The following is a 17,351-nucleotide window of genomic DNA, read 5'->3' on the forward strand; positions in this document are numbered from 1 at the left end:
GACCAGGTGCTGCCTTGAGGAGCTCACAGCCTGGGGTGGAGGCTGACACACACGCAGGCATTAGCGAGTGAATTTCCGGAGGCACCACGTGGGCTCGAGTCGAGCCAGACCGGGTGGGAGGCAGGGCAGGACTGGCATCAATGCCATACTGGATGCAGGACTGGTCAGTAGTGTTGCCAGCTAGGCCTTCCCACCTGGGTTGGAGGCAGAGCTGGTGCTGTGCCTGTCAGCCGTGTGCGTGTTGACACAGCCAGGGGCTTCTTCTCATTGCCCTGGGAGGTGGCATGTGGGACAGGGTCTGAGACCAGCACTGGGCTGGGAATGGGGATATGAAACCCCTCACTGGATTCTTCACATTGCCCCAGGGTCCCCGAACCTCAGTGTCTCATCTGGAAAACGAGAGTAGTAATGTTTGCTATACAGGGTTGTTGTAAACATTAAGTGAAATGATGTAAAAAGCAATCTCTTTATAATCCTAAATCTAGCATTTATACGCCTAGTAAAAACTACCATTTTTGAGCTCCTACTTTGCGCCTCACGCAGTACTAGGAGATTACATGTAATGTCTTATTTAATCCTCAAAAGTCCTTTAAGAATTATTGTTCCCATTTTATGGATGTGGAAACTGAGGTCAAGAGGCTCGGCTGCCTGTGATCACACCTGTGAGAGGGCGGAGTTAAGAGTCAGGCCCAGGTCTTCTCTGATTCCAGAATCACCTCTCTGTGTTCCCAGCCTCAGTTCTCTACTCTTCCCAGCCCCGCCCTTGGTAGTAAGTTACTAAACCAACCACAAGAGGGTGTGGCTGTGGGGGGACCAAGCTGAGCCAGGCACTCCTGCCAGGCCAGCCACCCAGGCCTGGAGCTGGTGGTGAGCGGGGATGGAAGGATGGGCTTTACCTGCCCATGGCCCCCGCTTGTGGTGGGAGCAGCAGGCTCTCCTCCCTGCCAGTCTGGCAAGTAAGTTTTGTCCGCCTGTGAGTCACACAGCACTGATGAGTCAGATTTTTCCTTTCTTCTTGCCTAGAGCAGCTGGGGAGGGGGTGGGAGATTTTCTTAGGAAATAGGACCTCCCTCCCTCTGCTCTCCTACCGTCCCCCTTGCCTTGGAGCTGCACATTTTCTCTCCAGAAGTTTGTGGCTCAGCTCTGGAAGAAGAATCTTGTGTCTACAGAAGAGGGTGTCTGGGTGCTGGCCACACGTGGGAGGCATGAGAGATGAGGCTCCCGGCTGAGTGGAGTCAGGAGGGGAAGGGCCCTCCTTGCTAGTAAGGAGAGTAGGTAGCTAGTCCAAGCTGTCTGACTCCAAAGCCTCTTGTTTTGGCTTACCCTGTCCCTTCTGCAAGCAGGGGCTTAGGCCATATCCTCTGGACAGTGCAGCTGGGTTTCCCCAGGCACAGGGTCCCCTGAGCTTTCCACTTTTTTACCTGATGACCAGTCTGACTTCAAGCCTTGAAAAGACTGTCCAGATGGTCAGCCTCAGGCAGGCCTGGGGTTCTCCCTGAGCACCCTCCCTGCCAGGCCCCCTCAGAGGCCTAATTAAACAGTTGGAGCGGCCAGCCAGGCTGGGCAGCCTGGTTCCAGATCAGTGCTTTTCAGCCCCGGCCATATATCAGAATCACTGGGAGAGCTTTTAAGCCCTTCTGATGCTCAGGCCATATCCCATAGCAGTGAAATCAGAGTCCCTGGGGGTGGGTCCCAGGCAACCATGTTTTTGATACACCACGCTGTATTGCCTCTCGAGAGCCTGCCCTCCAGGAGCTGACAGTCAAGTTGCAGGGGCAGCACTGTGCGCAGGGAACGTGCCTGTGAGGCAGTGTGTGATTCAGGGCTGGTGTGGAATGCTCACGCGCCACGGGGTCAGGGAGGGGAGCCTGTGGGTCCGGTGGGAAGAGGGCTTGCATCCTGCATCCTGAGGGACGGAGGTCGCGACCAGGCAATACATGGGAAGGAAACAGGGAGGACACTGGCCTGACAGGGCTGGTGATTCACAGGCTGTAGATGAAGAAGGGGAAAGAATGAGTCAGGCACAGCTGCATGCAAGGCCTGAGCCTGGCTTGGGAGAGCGAACGTGCTCAAACGAGTTCTCTGTTGGTCCACAAACAGAAGGTTGTGGGTCTTGAGCTGAGCCACATGAAGAAGTGAATGAGCCTTAAAAAGACGGGGTTCCAGATCTCAGGGATGTCAGCCATCTGTTGTGTGCATGTCGCTCTTGACCACATCACTTCGCACAGAAACTCTGGAGCATTTCAGTGTCTCTGTAAGGCGCAAAGGAGAGAGGCATTCGTGTTTGGCAGATGTGCCTGGAGAGGTTAAGTGCCTTGCCCTGGGTCACACAGCATGGATCACAGTAGAAAAGGACGCAGGTCTGCTGACTCCAGGTTCACCCCACTCAAGACACAGACCTAAAAGACAGACGGTAACTTGGGGCCGGCTCCCAGGAGAAGCCAGGCTGTGAGCGAGCCCTGGGATTGAGAGAATGTAGAGCCACAGCCGGTGGGGTGGGGTTGGGGATTATGGGGTCTTTTCTAGCTCCAGCTTCAGCAGTTCTGGACAAACTTGTTGTGTTCGTTGTGGAGGCAGAGGGGTCGGTGCTCAGATCGAGGAAGTCAAGAGCCCAGAGCGCCGTGGTACTGGGCAGCCCTCACCTGGGCCAGTCGGTGAGTTAGCTTAGTGCAGGGGAGGGTGAACAGGATGGCAAAGAACCCGGAGAAACCGTAGAGGAGGAAAAAGTGGGCTTCCGTCTGGAGAGGAGGAAAATGTCAACCCCGTCAGAGAGGTTGTGACTTGTTCTGTGTTGTTCCAGAGAACAGAGCCAATGGATGTTAGGTCAAAATAATAATGTTAATAATAACAATGGCAAAAACAATTTCAGTGGCCGCAATAAGAGCCTAATCTGTAGCAAGTATGGTGCGGGTGTGTGTTTGCCTTCAGTTGAGGAAGCAAGAGCCTGGCCTGGCTGGGTGTTAGGGAGACCACACCGGAAGTGTTAGGTTAGTTGATTTATTATATATAATTTTCTTGACTGTATTAGTTAATTTTTTTAAATTTAATATATATGTATATATCTTTCCTCCTCCCAACCTCCCTAAGAAGTGGGCTGTTACTACCTCCTACTTCCTAGAAGACTAGAAAGCTGAAGTCATTTACTCAAAGTCACGTAGCTAATTTATGATGGAGTCGATGTTCAAACCCAGGTCCCTCTGACTCCAGACTATGGACCTTCAGCCCCTGTGTTTCTCTGTTGTGCTGCCTGCTGCATAGCAGGTGCTCAGTGAAGGGTGACGGTGAGACTGTTAACTTTCTCACCACTTGGCCCATCCAACGTGATAGGCTTCCTCTTGGTGCAGTCACTGCCTCGTCTCCAGAAGTGCCTCCGGCAGGAGCGTTGTGTGGGGTAGGAACTCCGTCTCCATCACCAGGCCCCAAACCAGCCACGCGGAATTAGAGTCTGTTTCTGTCAGGCTCACAGAGGCCTGGGCCCATAGTTAGGCCGCAGTGTGCTGGGAGGGCCCAGCTCTCAGATTCCATTCGTCTCTAGTGAGAACAGGAGGGTCAGGCAGACTCGAAACTCCTCCGCGCTGATGCTCACTCTGAGGCGCGTTCTGCTTGCTGCTTTCCCATTGGTGCATCTGTCACCTCTCACACTCCTGACATTTTAGTAAGCTAGCTATAATTCAGCTTCCACTGGCAGCAGAGCGGTTTGACAGGAAGAAGTTACCTCCCATCCCCACTTCACACACACACACACACACACACACACACACACACACAGGTAAAAGCTGTGGATTTGGGACAGTTCACCTCTCAGAGCCTCGGTTCCCTCGTCTATAAAATGAAGGGGTTAGGCTAACAGACTTTAAGGTCACTTCTGGCTTCAGGATTCTGCCATGCTCCGGGGCACCTGCCTGGGGGAGTGGCGCATGTCCGAGTAAAGCCCTTGTGGCACTTGACACCCAGTGAGAGGGAGTCTCGGGAGTCAGAAGGCAGGCTGTGCCTTTCGGCCTCCATGCACCTGGCCACCAGGCCCCCAAGCCCATAGGGACCCTCCTTGACAGCAGGGCTGTGGAAAGCACAGTGGCAGAGATGACCTCTCTTCCCTGGAGTCCTGAGGTAGCAAGGGGAGCTGGCCAGATACCAGAGACCTTTCTAGCAACCTCTGGGGAGTTCCTGTTTTATTTATTAGCCGCCATCCTCCCTCTTCTGCCCCAGGAAAAGTGCTGACCCTCTGCTGTGCAGCCGCACAGGGAAGCAGGCATACATCAAGCCCGCTCTTTGTCCCTGTCAAACTTAACCTCATTTAACCCCTACATCCTCCTGCACTGTGATCTGGAGACTAAGAGTTCACTACAGCAGGAGTTTTCAAAGTTTTCAAAATCACAGCAACTTTACGGGGAAAAAAAGGATAGGAACCTTTCATTCTCTTAATTGCATAGTGATAATAAGCACTATTAACTTGGCACGATTGCTAATTACAATAGTACTTCCTTTTAAGCATTGGGTAGAGTGGTCTCTATGATCCTTACAGCAGTCCCATGAGATGGAGGTTACGTCCTCTTTACAGATGGGAACACCGAGGTTAGAACGGTGAGGTTGTCTGCCCGTGCTTACACGGGTGGTCAGTAGCCGAAGCAACACCCCCCCCCTTCCATGTCTGAAGCCATATGTAAGTGGGTAGCCACATTGGAGAGAGAAAGTTTGCTAGTGTCTCTTAACTCATAATTACCTATAATCTAGGTTGCCAGAAAACATGTAATCAAGGTTCCTTCTAGAGCTGGTACCACTTTCACACTCTGGCCAGGACTTCGGTGCACCTGGAACAAACATCAGTATGTGATGAAGATAGGAAGGAAGATACTGGGGCACTGGGGTGGCTCAGTCAGTTAAGTGTCCAGCTTCAGCTCAGGTCCTGGTCTCACAGTTTATGAGTTCCAGCTCTACATCGGTCTCTGTGCTGACAGCTCAGAGGCTAGAGCCTGCTTCAGATTCTGTGTCTCTCCCTCTCTCTCTGTTCCTCCTCTGCTTATGTTCTTTCTCTCTCTCAAAAATAAATAAATAAACATTTTTTTTTAAAAAGGATAGGAATATGTTCACTACAAGAAAGGAACTGGCCGGGGTGTTTTGTTGTTGTTGTCATTGTTGTTTTGGTGGTTGTTATTTTAAATTTATATGAACCTGAGACAAGAAGTGCAGTGATTTCCCAAATACTCAATGTTTTAACTCAGGAAGTACAGTATTTGGTAGCCTCAGAAAAGGAGCTGTTGGTTGTATGTCAGGTTAGATCCCAGAAACGTCCCTGAGGATTTGGGTGTTCTGTTTGTAGTTGAGATCAGACAGCCCAGTTTTCCACCAGGGAATGGGACAGAGGGATGACTGGGGGAAGTCAGCTCGGGGCAGGGGAAGAGTTCAGTCAGTGCCTGGCCCAGGAATGCCACCTTTCGTCCTGTCTGGCCACTTACAGCCTCCTGGCTGGGGGGCCAGGGAGCCCTGGGCTGGAAGGATAAGGCAGAGAGTAGATGAAGGCCCTGCTCCCCCTAAACTCACCCCAGTAAATGTGTCCGTTGTGCGCGAGTGCAGTGAAAGCGCGTACTGTCTCTGCAGTTATGTGTGCCCCCTTGTCCACACCCACTGCCCAAGCAGGGGGCCTCTGAGCAGGTTTATTTTTCTTGGCTGCACTCTCTCCAGTTGCCAAGAACGTTCCAGGCCCTCACTGGGCATGGTTTCTGACATCCAGCCCTTCTTCCTCCAGTGGGTTTCCTCCCTGTATACCTCAGGAACTGGTTTGTTCCCTTCTGGACTCCCTCCTCTATCGCCCCCTTTCTTCCTAACTAACTCTCTTGCTTACAGGGATTCCTTCCAGACAGCTCCATCTGCTCGCCCAACTTTGATCTTGCCTCTCCCCTCTCCAGCTCTCCCCACTTTTCCTAAAGTGCCTGCTCACTTCATTCACTCACTCGCTGAGTAAACAGTTACTGAGACCTGCTGCATGCCAGACCCTGGGCCTGCCCTGGGACCCCAAAGATGAACTGGAGATGAGCCCAGCCCCAGGGGGGACAACCAGCCTCATCACAGAGAACTGCAATTGCCCTGGGCTGCGAGCATTGCCACTGAGCCTGGTACAGGGCTCCCAGAGGAGCCTTGGTTCCTTCAGCCCTGCCCAGGACCACCTGGGACCTGCAGGGCCCCGGGTGGTGATACAGTTTAGGAAGCCTGGCTTGTCTCTTAGCAACTGGCTCCACCCCTTTCCCTCCCTGAGCCCTGGAGCTGGGCCCAGGGGGAATGAATGGGGAAGAAAGGCCCGTGCTGAGGAGGCCCCAGCTAGCAGAGCTGCTGGCAGCACTTTCCCTTTGAAGGTTACCCCAGCTCTGAGGGTCATCCTGGGCTAAGTCTAACTATAAATACCGCGCTTCCTGAAGGGATTACCTGGGCTCCCCTTCCCCTGTCTGCACCCTTCCCTGGCTGGGCTGATCCTTCTTCTGGGGCCTGCTGTTCTTTCTGACCTATTAACCCCTCCGCCAGGTGCCATACTTGAGCCCCATCTTACCAGTCCCCAGCTTCCCAGCTGTGACTACCAGGATGGGAGGGGAAAAGGAGAGATTCAAGTCTGCATCCTGGCCAAAGGGCCCTTGCAGCCCAAGATGTTGGGACAGGGAGATCCTTGTCCCTGCCTTCTCCTTCTGCCTGGAGCCTCATCTCTCACACCGGCCAGAGCAAGCCCAGACTTGTCACATAATCAGTACTCCTGGGGAGGACACTGTTGGCCTCATCCCTGGAGTTCGGGGCCTGGGGATGGAGCTTGGTAACCGAGTGTGGAAATAGAGCTTGGGGATTGTCGAAGGTATAAATAGGGCCGTCTCCTGGCTTGGGCGGACTGACTGTCCTGGGAAATCTCTGGTTCCCTTGGCTGGCCTCAGACTTGGTGTCACATCCCAGTGGCTCTGTTGTACCAATCCCCAAGGCCACAATAAGGACCTCTTGAGGTATGATATCAAGAAGCAAAGGGCCTAGCTTCTCCTGAAAGCAGACCTTTCCCCTGCTTCCCCCGCCTGCCCACAGCTGCTCTCAGCCATGATTCCTCCGTCAGGCTCCCCACCCTGTTCACTGGGTGTTCATCAGCTCCCATTTTCAACTCAGCAGACACTTGCCGAGACCCTGCACCAGGCCAGGCATGCTGTGAGGCCCTGGGGTGTTCAAGGGAAGCAGCCGGGGCCTGTCCTCCTTCTGTAGGTTCTCGAGAATCCCCTCTTTGGCGTCGTCCTTCTGAATTAAGCAGGGCGAAGCAGGTGGTGGGCGTGCACAAACGCTCATGAGCTCGGAGACACAGCAGCTCCAGGCAAACTGGAAAGGACCTTTAGTGTTCTCTCCTACTCTTTTCAGTGCCCTCTCTTGGGGGTGGTATCGCCAGACACCATTCATTATCCAGGCCAGACCACAGCGTCCACCGTCATTATCCTCCTCCGACCCAGACATTGCTCCAAAGCGGCCCTCAGCAGCAGCTGCGGGGGTGATCCGCCGAACTAACTTATGTGATGGTGCCATTCCCACTCCTGTTTTGCTGTGTTTACAAGTGGAATCAAGTAGGTACTTGATTCCCAACCGCTCTGATTCTGATTCAGTGGGTCTGAGGTTGGGCCCCGGAGTCTGCCTTTCTAACCAGCACCTGAGAAGATCCTAACACAGGTGGTACGTTGGACAGTCCTTTGAGATTCCAGCTTTGCCTCTGTAGGCAGCAACCCACGCTCTCTGCTCAGTCACAGATACCTTCTGCTGTTCCCGTGCACCGTAATCACAGAAACCCACAGCTTTCACGGGCGTTTGGACCTCCCCGTGCAGGCGTGCACCTATACTACAGAACGGTCTTTTGTTGTTTCTTAAATCTCCCTTCTGTCCACTTCATTAAGGATAAGGACCGTTTCTTTGACTCCGTCTTTGATCTGGCGCTTATTTAGGACGGGTAGAGACAGAAGTACAAGCCACCAGATGGTCGGTCCCATTGCGGAAACCAGCAGCTCCCGCCCGGCCCCTAGACAGAATTGCCCAGAGTCACCAATAACGGAAATCCTAGAGGCTGTGGCCCTTGGGCTTTCCAGCTTCTCACCCCCACCCCCACCCCCCCCACCAAAACCCCTCACTCAACTTCCCAGACTCTTCCTACTTTTCTGTGGCTGCTCCCTGGAACTTTACATACCTTTTTTCTTTGTTAACACCTTCCACTGTATTATTATTACCAAACTCATAAATGCCTGTTGTGGAAAACTTGGAAGATAGAAGCAAAAAAAATTTCTTTTTCACTATGCCAATCAGCTAGAACTACTGTTAACATTTTGGTGTAAATCCTTCCATTCTTTTTAATATACATAATTTCTCATACTCTTTTTTATTAAAAAAAATTTTTTTTTAATGTTTATTTATTTTTGAGACAGAGAGAGACAGAGCATGAACAGGGGAGGGTCAGAGAGAGAGAGGGAGACACAGAATCTGAAACAGGCTCCGGGCTCCGAGCTGTCAGCACAGAGCCCGACGCGGGGCTCGAACTCATGGACCGCGAGATCATGACCTGGGCTGAAGTCGGACGCTCAACCGACTGAGCCACCCAGGCGCCCCTCTCATACTCTTTTTTAGAAGCAAAAGCTGGAGCATAGAGCACTTGCTGTTCTGTAAACTTTTTTCGCTGTTCTGTGGACACTTCTCCACGTTACTCAGCATCACAGAGTGGCTGCTACAGAATGCGCAGGTTTTCTTTAGCCTTTCTCCTGCTGGCGTGCATTGAGCTTGTTTTGAACTTTCCCTGTTTAAAACTGTGTCGAGTGAAACGGCTCCGTGGATAAACCTTCGCCACACGCTTGTAATTATTTTCTTAGCATACATTCTTAGAAACCAAATATCTGAGCCAAAAGGAGGCACATTTTTGAGGTTTTTGGTACCATACCAAATGCCCTCCAGAAAGTTTATACCAATTTGTGTAGCATATGAGAGTGTTCACACCCTGTCTACTGCCCAATGTTTTTGACTCAACTGACTATAAAACATCGTGTTTTTTTTTAAGTAACTGAAATTAAAAATATTCATCATCAATTTGCTTTTATGTTTGGGTTAAAAGCTTCCTTTTAGGTTTTTGTCTGTATCTTTGCCTAAATTTATAAGCATCAGATTGTAGGGATCCAGACATTTTGGCATGTCTCTTACCCATGCTTGCCTTGGGCCTGGAGAATTTTGCTGGGTATTTTTATGCTGTATTTGACTCACTGTTGAAGGGAGCCAGCACCTGGCCCAGAGGTGCTGTGGCTGCCCCCTACTGGCTCCAAAGTGCCATGACAGATGCAAAGGCAACTATTGGCTCCTGCTGTCCTTTCCTTATATCAACGCTCTCTGTTCCCACCATCACCCCCTACCCCATTCTCATATTTTCTAGTGTTTTCAGCCTGAAAGAACCAACGTACAAGGTGAGGAATTTTTAAATCGTTGCAGCCCAGATGACTGCAGGTGCTATTAACAGTTGCAGATGCACACTTGCGTCGTGTCCATCTGCGGGTGGGTCTATGATAGTTGGAAAGCATTCTGCTGCCTGTGTGCAGGGGAGGGGACTCTGAAAGCCAGGTATGTGAGCAAAGCATCCCTCAGGTGACAACTTTGAAAGGGGACGCCACGGGGCTATTTTTATTTTAAGGAGACAGTGAAAGGCATGTGTACACGGTAATACTTCAGGTGTCCTGGTATCACCAGTCCAGCAAACTCAGTCAGGAAAAGAGCCAAAACCGGACCATTTGATGGGATGGGGGGGGGGGGGGGGGGAAGGGGGAAGGGCATCTGAGCGGGAACAACAGATGTCCTGGAGCCTAGTCACTTTCTTCTTTAGGAAGCCTCTTTCTTAGAACCAGATGCTCTCGATTTTGAAAGTACTGAAAAGCTTTCTCAACCCTTGGCAGATTAGGAGCTCTTTAGCTGGACCTGATCTGGACCCATAGGAGCCACAGGTAGATGGAGACCAGTAAGGAGTGACATCTGGCAAAGAGGAAGGAGATAGGAAAATTGTAAAAATTGGCTCAAGAAGTTAAAAAGACAATCATGTCACCAAGTAGAGGGTCAGAAGTCCCACACCCCAGAGGTCCCACACCCCAGGTGTCACTGCATGACTGTGAATCCTGGTTGATCAAAGTTCTTGCTAAAGGACTAGAGAGAGAAGGGGTCAGAAATCATGAAGCAGAGCTATTTCTTTGATCCAGGCTAAAACAACTCTGGGCCAAACTTCCTCAAATAATGTTTGGACAAAACTGTAACCTGTCTCTCCAGTGCCTCCTTTCTCTTTCACACTTAAGCCTCTGATTGATCCGGTTTTGATGTCTGTGGCTGGTGTGAGGTAGGGATCCTGTCTCATCGTTTCCTGTATGGAGAACCTGTCGTCCTAACACCGTTTATCAGTAGTTCATTGTAAAGAAAATCACCTGCATTTCTCCTCTACTCATGTAGAGTACTTCTGATGCCAGTTTTGTGGGTGTTTTTCCCACACCAAGAAATTCTCCAGTTCTCTGTGGACACCAACTCACGTCCTACTGTTCTATTCAATTGTGACACTACCCAGAGTTGGTGCAGACCTCACAGGATGAGGGATCAATCCCACAAGACTGCCCCCAGCTTCAATAAGTAGTGGGTCCCCAGGTTACCCACAACTTATGCCCAACTTGACTGCAAATCAGAGGTTCCCATGACCCTCTCCCTGTGTTCAAGAATTTGCTAGAGCGGCTCACAGAACCCAGGAAAACAGTTTACTTAGTACTGCTGATTTATTACAAAGGACATTTTAAAGGATACAACTGAATAAACAGATAGAGATACATGAGGGGAGGTCGGGAAATGTCCTGAGCATAGGAACTTTTGTTCCAGACTTGGGGTCTACCATGCTTCCAGCACATGGATGTGTTTACCAGTCTGGAAGCTCTCCAAACCCCATACTTTTGGGGGTTTTGTGGAGGCTTCATCACAGGTTGGCCAATTATTAACTCAATTTATAGCCCCTCTCCCCTCACCGGAGAATGTGGAAGCAGGGCTTCAAGTTCCAAGCTTTTCATGGAGCTTACCAAGAGCTGCCTCATTAGAACAAAAGACACTTGTATTACCCAGGAAATTCTAAGGGATTTAGGAGCTCTATATCAGACATTCCTGTCACTCAGGACATTATAAAGGTTTTGGAGCTGTATATTAGGAGCCAGGTGAAAGACCACATATTATCAGAAACCAGGAGCAGAAAGCAATATATAGATTTATTTCACATCCATCTTACACACACACCCCATCTGCAATGTTCCTTCTCATTTTAATCATGTTTCTGTATATGCCTGGGTCTATTTCTGGGCTCTCTATTCTATCCTGTTGGCCCATTTGTCTGTCCCTGTTCCAGTCCTGCACCCACTATAGTTTTATAATTAGTGTTGGTAATGGTAGTACAGGTTCTCACCTCAGTCTACTCTAGCGGTGGCTTTGTTTTTCTATATAAACTTTAGAATCAGCTTGCCAAGTTCCTTTGGGGCGGGGGGGGGGGGTGGGGAGCCCCTCCCAGTTAGGAATTCCCAGTGAGAAATTTCCTCCAGTTTAGAGGAAAATGGACATTTTAATGATCTCTTTGAATATTGTTTCATCCCCATTCTTCCTGTTGTATCCTTCTGGAAATTCTGATTTAAAATATTAGACCATGGGGGCGTGTGTGTGGCTCAGTCAGTTAAGTATCCGACTTTGGCTCAGGTCATGATCTCACAGTCCGTGAGTTCAAGCCCAGCATCCAGCCCTGTGCTGACAGCTCGGAGCCTGGAGCCTGCATTGGATTCTGTGTCTCCCTCTCTCTCTGCCCTTCCCTCACTCATGCTCTATTTCTCTCTCAAAAATAAGTGGACCTTAAAAATTTTTTTTTAATATTTAAAAATAAATGTTAGACCATGTAAATATCAAGTATTATGTTTTTCAGTTCTAGAAGTCCTGTATGGTTCTTTTAATTTCCTCTTGGTCATTCTTTATAATCTCTTTTTCCCTGTTCATATTTTTAAGACTCACTTATTTTTTTTTTATTTATTTTGAGAGAGACGGGGAGCATGAGTTGGGGGGCAGGGTCGGGGGTGGGGGGGAGGCAGAGAGAGAGGCAGAATCCCAAGCAGGTTCCCCGCCATCAGTGCAGAGCCTGAAGCAGGGCTCGAACTCTTGGAACTGTGAGATCATGACCTGAACCGAAATCAAGAGTCAGACGCTTAACCAACTGAGTCACCCATGCGCGTCAAGACTCACTTATTTCTTAAACTTGGTATTTCATAGTCTGTGTCTGATAAATCCCATATCTGAAATCTTTGTCCATCTGATTCTTCCATCTACTGTTTGTGCTAACAAGGCTAATATTGCCTTGTTGTATGTTGTGAGTTTTAAAAATGACACAACAAAAACAACTATGACCTTGTCATTTATTTTCCTTGGACCTTTATCCTGGGAATTCTTTGAGGCCTGGCTTAAAGTTGTTTTCCCACAAAGGATTTGCATTTCCTTCTGCTAACCCAGGAGCACTTTAAAGTAAATGTCTGGCTTTCAGAGTTTTCTGTCTGTGCTGGTAGCTGGTAGCCAGGAAACCCGCAGGAGGGCCGTTTGTGGATTCAGTCTGACCTGAGGTGGAATCCTCACTCTGTCACTTACTGTGTGACCTCAGGCAAGTCATTTGATCTCTCTGCCTGTCCCATCATCTGTGAAATAGCTATGAACACCTAGCGCCTAAGGCTATTGTGAAGCTGAACCAGGATAATATATATAAATACAGTACTCACATGGGGTTCTTTCACACAATTGGTAGGGAATGGATGGCATGGTCGTCCCCCGAGGAGCCCTCTCCTGCCCCAGCCCGAGGGGGTGGCCAGGGGGCAGACCCCAGCTCTGGTTCTGTGCCTCTCCTGTAGGATCTGAGTTTTATCGAGGGAGCTGAGTGATTGAGACCTTCTTCCTGTGGATTATTCTGCCTTCAGCTTTGAGATGACTGAGGCTCCCAAAGCCTCTGAGAGATGGTTCTGCCCACAGTCTTGACTTGTTTTGGAAGTCACTTGGGGCTAGGTAACAAGAAAAATGACACTTAACAGAATTGTTTTCTTCTTCAGATGCTGCAGGGGGATTTTTGGTTGGTTGGTTATGGTTTTTTTAAAAAAAAATACGCTTTTTGTAACTGTATGCTAGAACATTAATAACAAGACATTGCAGTTTATCATTTTTAATCATGGGAGTATATGTTGACAGTATTTAAGTGTAATGTAAAGTATATTGGCATAAACAACTGTTAGGTCCTTTCCATAACAACGAATATAAAAACGAAATTTAATAATATGCACGCAACTGTGTTGAGAAAAATGGGGAAAAGGAAATATGTTTAGGTGTCCACAGTGGTTATTTCTGAATAGTGGAAGTCTTGAGTAATTTTTTTCCCCAGCGGCAGCAGGGTACAGACAGACGGCAGTGAGAGGGTGGCCTCGGCGATCAGAAAGCCTTGTGTTGGCCGCCTGGGTGATTCAGTCGGTTAAGTGTCCAACTCTTAATTTCAGCTCAGGTCCTGATCTCACGGTTGTGGGATAGAGCCCCACGTAAGGTTCCATGGAGCCTGTGTGGGATTCTCTCTCTCTCTCTCCCTCTCCCCTCCCCCTCCCTATTTGTGTGCACACACACGTGTGCTCTCTCTCTCCAAAAAATTTAAAAAATAAATAAAAAAAAAACGAAAGTTTTGTGTTAAATCGGTATTTGTGTGGCCTCAGGCAGACGATAGGCTCTCTGGGTCTTTTCCCCCTCTGCTGGGTTTTGAGGATCAGATGAACAGTGGGACTAAAGGGCCTGCCCTGGGATCTGGTACAAACTGGCTCCATAAATGAGAGCAGTTTTTATTATCACACATCAACATTCTTTACAGATTTTTTAAAATTCCAAACATGTACTCCTTTATAATCAAAGGGTACAGTTACTGAAAACAACAATGGCAGGCACTGTATGTTCTGCTGACAAAAATAGTTTACATCCCCAGGTTGGGTGTGTGCGGTTTCCAGACCCTTCCCTGATGGTGGGAAACGGCCCTCGTGCTCAGGAGCCAGTGCTGGGGAGGGTTGGGAGATTGCCGACGGGTGAGGGGTGGGCGAGAGGGCTGGCCGCAGCCTGGCTTTGGAGGTGCTCAGCCTGTCCCTTCTGTCCTGCCCAGGGCGCAACGAGCCCCTGAAGAAAGAGCGGCTGAAGTGGAAGAGTGACTACCCCATGACCGACGGGCAGCTGCGGAGCAAACGGGACGAGTTCTGGGACACGGCACCTGCCTTCGAGGGCCGCAAGGAGATCTGGGACGCCCTCAAGGCCGCCGCCTATGCAGCCGAGGCCAATGACCACGAGCTGGCTCAGGCCATCCTGGACGGAGCCAGCATCACCCTGCCTCATGGTGAGCGAGCAGGGCCGGGCTTTATCCCCGCTGGCGTGGGGGCCACCAGGCTGCTCAGGGTGGAGGAGAGCCGGCGGCCGGCCACACATCGGGAGTTTTTCTCCGAGCTTCTAGGTGGCCGGGGTGGCTATTCGCTTGTCCATTCAGGCAACCCTTACTGAGCATGGGCCAGGAGTGGGGACGCAAGGAAAAATGAGACACGGCCCCTGTTTGTCTAATGAAGAGGTAGAAAGGCACCAACAAACCTCAAAGCAGTGTGATGGGAGCAAGCTAGAGTTGCTCAGGTACTTTGGGATCTCAGAACATCTGAGGTACTAAACTTCTGTGTTGGGCATTATTATGTGCTCGGTACTGAGCGAGAAGCTTCTACTGTATTATCTCATTTAAGTTCCTAACAGTCTTATGGAGCCATGTAAAGTAGAGGGTACCAGTGGAACTCTAGAGTCACAGACGTGGGTTTTAACAAATGTCTCTGTTTCTAGTAGTGTGCTCCTGAGAAGGGAGCTTCTCAAATTTAAAGTCTCAGGAACTTATAACTATGAAGGGGGATACCCACCTAATAGGATGGTTGTTAGGACTCAGAAAGATACACGGAACATCCTTTAGTCCAGTCCCAGCACTCATTAGGTGCTCAAGGCACAGTAAATATATTACTACGTGCAATACATAGTCCAGGAAGGAAACTGGGGCCCACCAAGGTATAAGCCATGAAGAGCAGACCTGTGCTTTTTCATTCCCCCTTGTAACCCCGGCACCCAGCACATACACGTAGGGGAGAGTTGTTGAATGAGAACATGGAAAGTGATGCAGTTTGCCAGAATTGAACAAGCTAGTACCTGGTAGAGCCCGAAGGCCAGCCCACATCTTCCCGAGTGTACCTTGAACTCCTCCCATCTGTATGTCCAAGGGACACTTGGCTGTAGGGGAGGGTTCGGGGACTGTGGGGTGGCCATGACAGGTGTACTAGTTTGCTCGGGCTGCTACAACAGAATACCACAGATTGGATAGCTTATTAAACGACAGAAATTCATGTCTCACCGTTCTGGAGGCCGGGAAGCCCAAGATCTAGGTGCCAGCTGATGTGAGTTTTGGTGAGGGCCTTCTTCTTGGCTTGTAGATGGCCATCTGCTTGCCATGTCCTCACGTGGTGGGGAGAGAGCATGCCTGAGTGTCTCTTATAAAGCTACTAATCCTGTTGGATCAGTGCACCACTGTATGACTTCATTCAACCTTAATTACTCCCAGATGGGCTCCCATCCTCAAATACAGTAGCATTGGGGGTTAGGGCTTCGACATAGGAATTTCGGGGTTCCCCAGCAGACTCTGATTGCCCTGCTTTTCCCACAGGCACCCTCTGTGAATGCTACGACGAGCTGGGCAATCGCTACCAGCTGCCCATCTACTGCCTGTCGCCACCTGTGAACCTGCTGCTGGAGCACACTGAGGAGGAGAGCCTGGAGCCCCCCGAGCCCACGCCCAGCGTGCGCCGCGAGTTCCCATTAAAGGTGCGCCTCTCCACAGGCAAGGACGTGAGGCTCAGCGCCAGCCTGCCCGACACGGTGGGGCAGCTCAAGAGGCAACTGCACACCCAGGAGGGCATCGAGCCGTCCTGGCAGCGGTGGTTCTTCTCTGGGAAGCTGCTCACAGACCGCACGCGACTCCAGGAAACCAAGATCCAGAAAGATTTTGTCATCCAGGTCATCATCAACCAGCCCCCACCACCCCAGGACTGATGAGCCCACGGACCCTGGGAGGAGAGGCCGAAGAGGCCTCCGCGGGGCTGAGAGGCCTCCCGGCTGGGCACCAGGTCCCCCCACCCTGCTGCTGCCTCCAAGTGCTGTTACTTTCCTCAAGGGCGCCTCCCGCCGGATGGCTGCTGGGCAAGCCGTGAAGGGACCCTGCCTCCCAGGGGCACCGTGGGCCACCAGCGCCCCACATCCAGGAAGCAGTGCTGCCTCACACAGGCTTTGCCAACCTTGTCAGAGGAAGGGCAAACTGGGGTGTTCCACCCTGCCTCTCTCCCGCAGCAGGTTCGAGCCACAAGGGCCAGCCCGGAGGCGCCTGGAGCCCAGATCTGTCGTCTGGTGCTGCCGGCTGTGCTCACTCCGGTTTTCTGCTCAGGGTCTGAAGCAGCTGCTGTCCCCTTCCCCTGCCCCCACTCCCTGACTCTGCCCTGGGCCCGGTGCCAATCCCCTGGAGGGGAGGGGGATGGCTTGTGAGCCCCAGGGGCAGGGAGCCCGAGGCCGGCCTCTGCCTCTCCCTGCCCCCCCGGCACAATTGGCAGAGATGGGGCAGGCTGGTGGCCGGAAGGCTGTGCTGTCGTGGCAGGGGTCTGCACAGGGCCATCTCCTGGCTGTAACCCAAGCGGTGGGGGGTCTGCAGCCTGGTCATGGCCCATAACAGGTCCCTGTGTACAGACATATCTGCATATTTATCAATAAAGCCTTTTGCTCCTTCCTTCTCTCTTGCCTAGCTTTGACTCCGGTTCTCTGGCAGCTCCGTGGAGCCCCGGAGCCAGTTCTGGTGTGGGAGCAGGTGGGTGTAAGGCCTCCCCGGCTGCTCTGTCCACAGCAGAGACTGCAGGAGCCTCGAATCACTAGTGTTCCAGGCCCTGTGTTCTCACGGGTCCTTGGGAAAAACCACTTCACTGCCGAGCCCACTCCGCTTATCTTTAAAGTAGAGACGATGCCGCCTGCCTCGCCTCTTCTTCAGTTGCTGGGAGGATTAAATGGGATAATGGATGTGAAAGTGCTTTGGAAGCAGAGGCAGCATCTCAGGAAGGTGGCGTTAGTAATCCACGGGTCTGCTCCCGTGGCACACGGGAGGGTGTCGGCTGCCCGCCCCAGCCCCTCGGCCAGCCCCCCAGGACTGAGGTGTATGCGAAAATCCTAGGGCTGCTGCACTGCGCCCTCGGCAATGGAAAAGAAAGATC

At 51.1% G+C, this 17,351-nt stretch overlaps 1 protein-coding gene across 2 annotated transcripts in view; it reads left to right on the plus strand.

The window, feature by feature from the left end:
• The window catches only part of UBTD1 (ubiquitin domain containing 1), a 53,449-nt gene extending 36,573 nt beyond the window's left edge, over positions 1 to 16,876 (plus strand). For both annotated transcript variants that reach the window (XM_019813646.2, XM_003994271.5), the window contains exons 2-3: positions 14,192 to 14,419; positions 15,767 to 16,876. In XM_019813646.2, the coding sequence (XP_019669205.1) occupies positions 14,192 to 14,419; positions 15,767 to 16,152 (614 nt within the window). In that variant the 3' untranslated portion in view covers positions 16,153 to 16,876. The remainder of the gene's footprint in view (positions 1 to 14,191; positions 14,420 to 15,766) is intronic.
• The last annotated feature ends 475 nt before the right edge of the window (positions 16,877 to 17,351 follow it).

Source organism: Felis catus, chromosome D2 (assembly GCF_018350175.1).
Source record: "Felis catus isolate Fca126 chromosome D2, F.catus_Fca126_mat1.0, whole genome shotgun sequence".
Lineage (NCBI taxonomy): Eukaryota > Metazoa > Chordata > Mammalia > Carnivora > Felidae > Felis > Felis catus.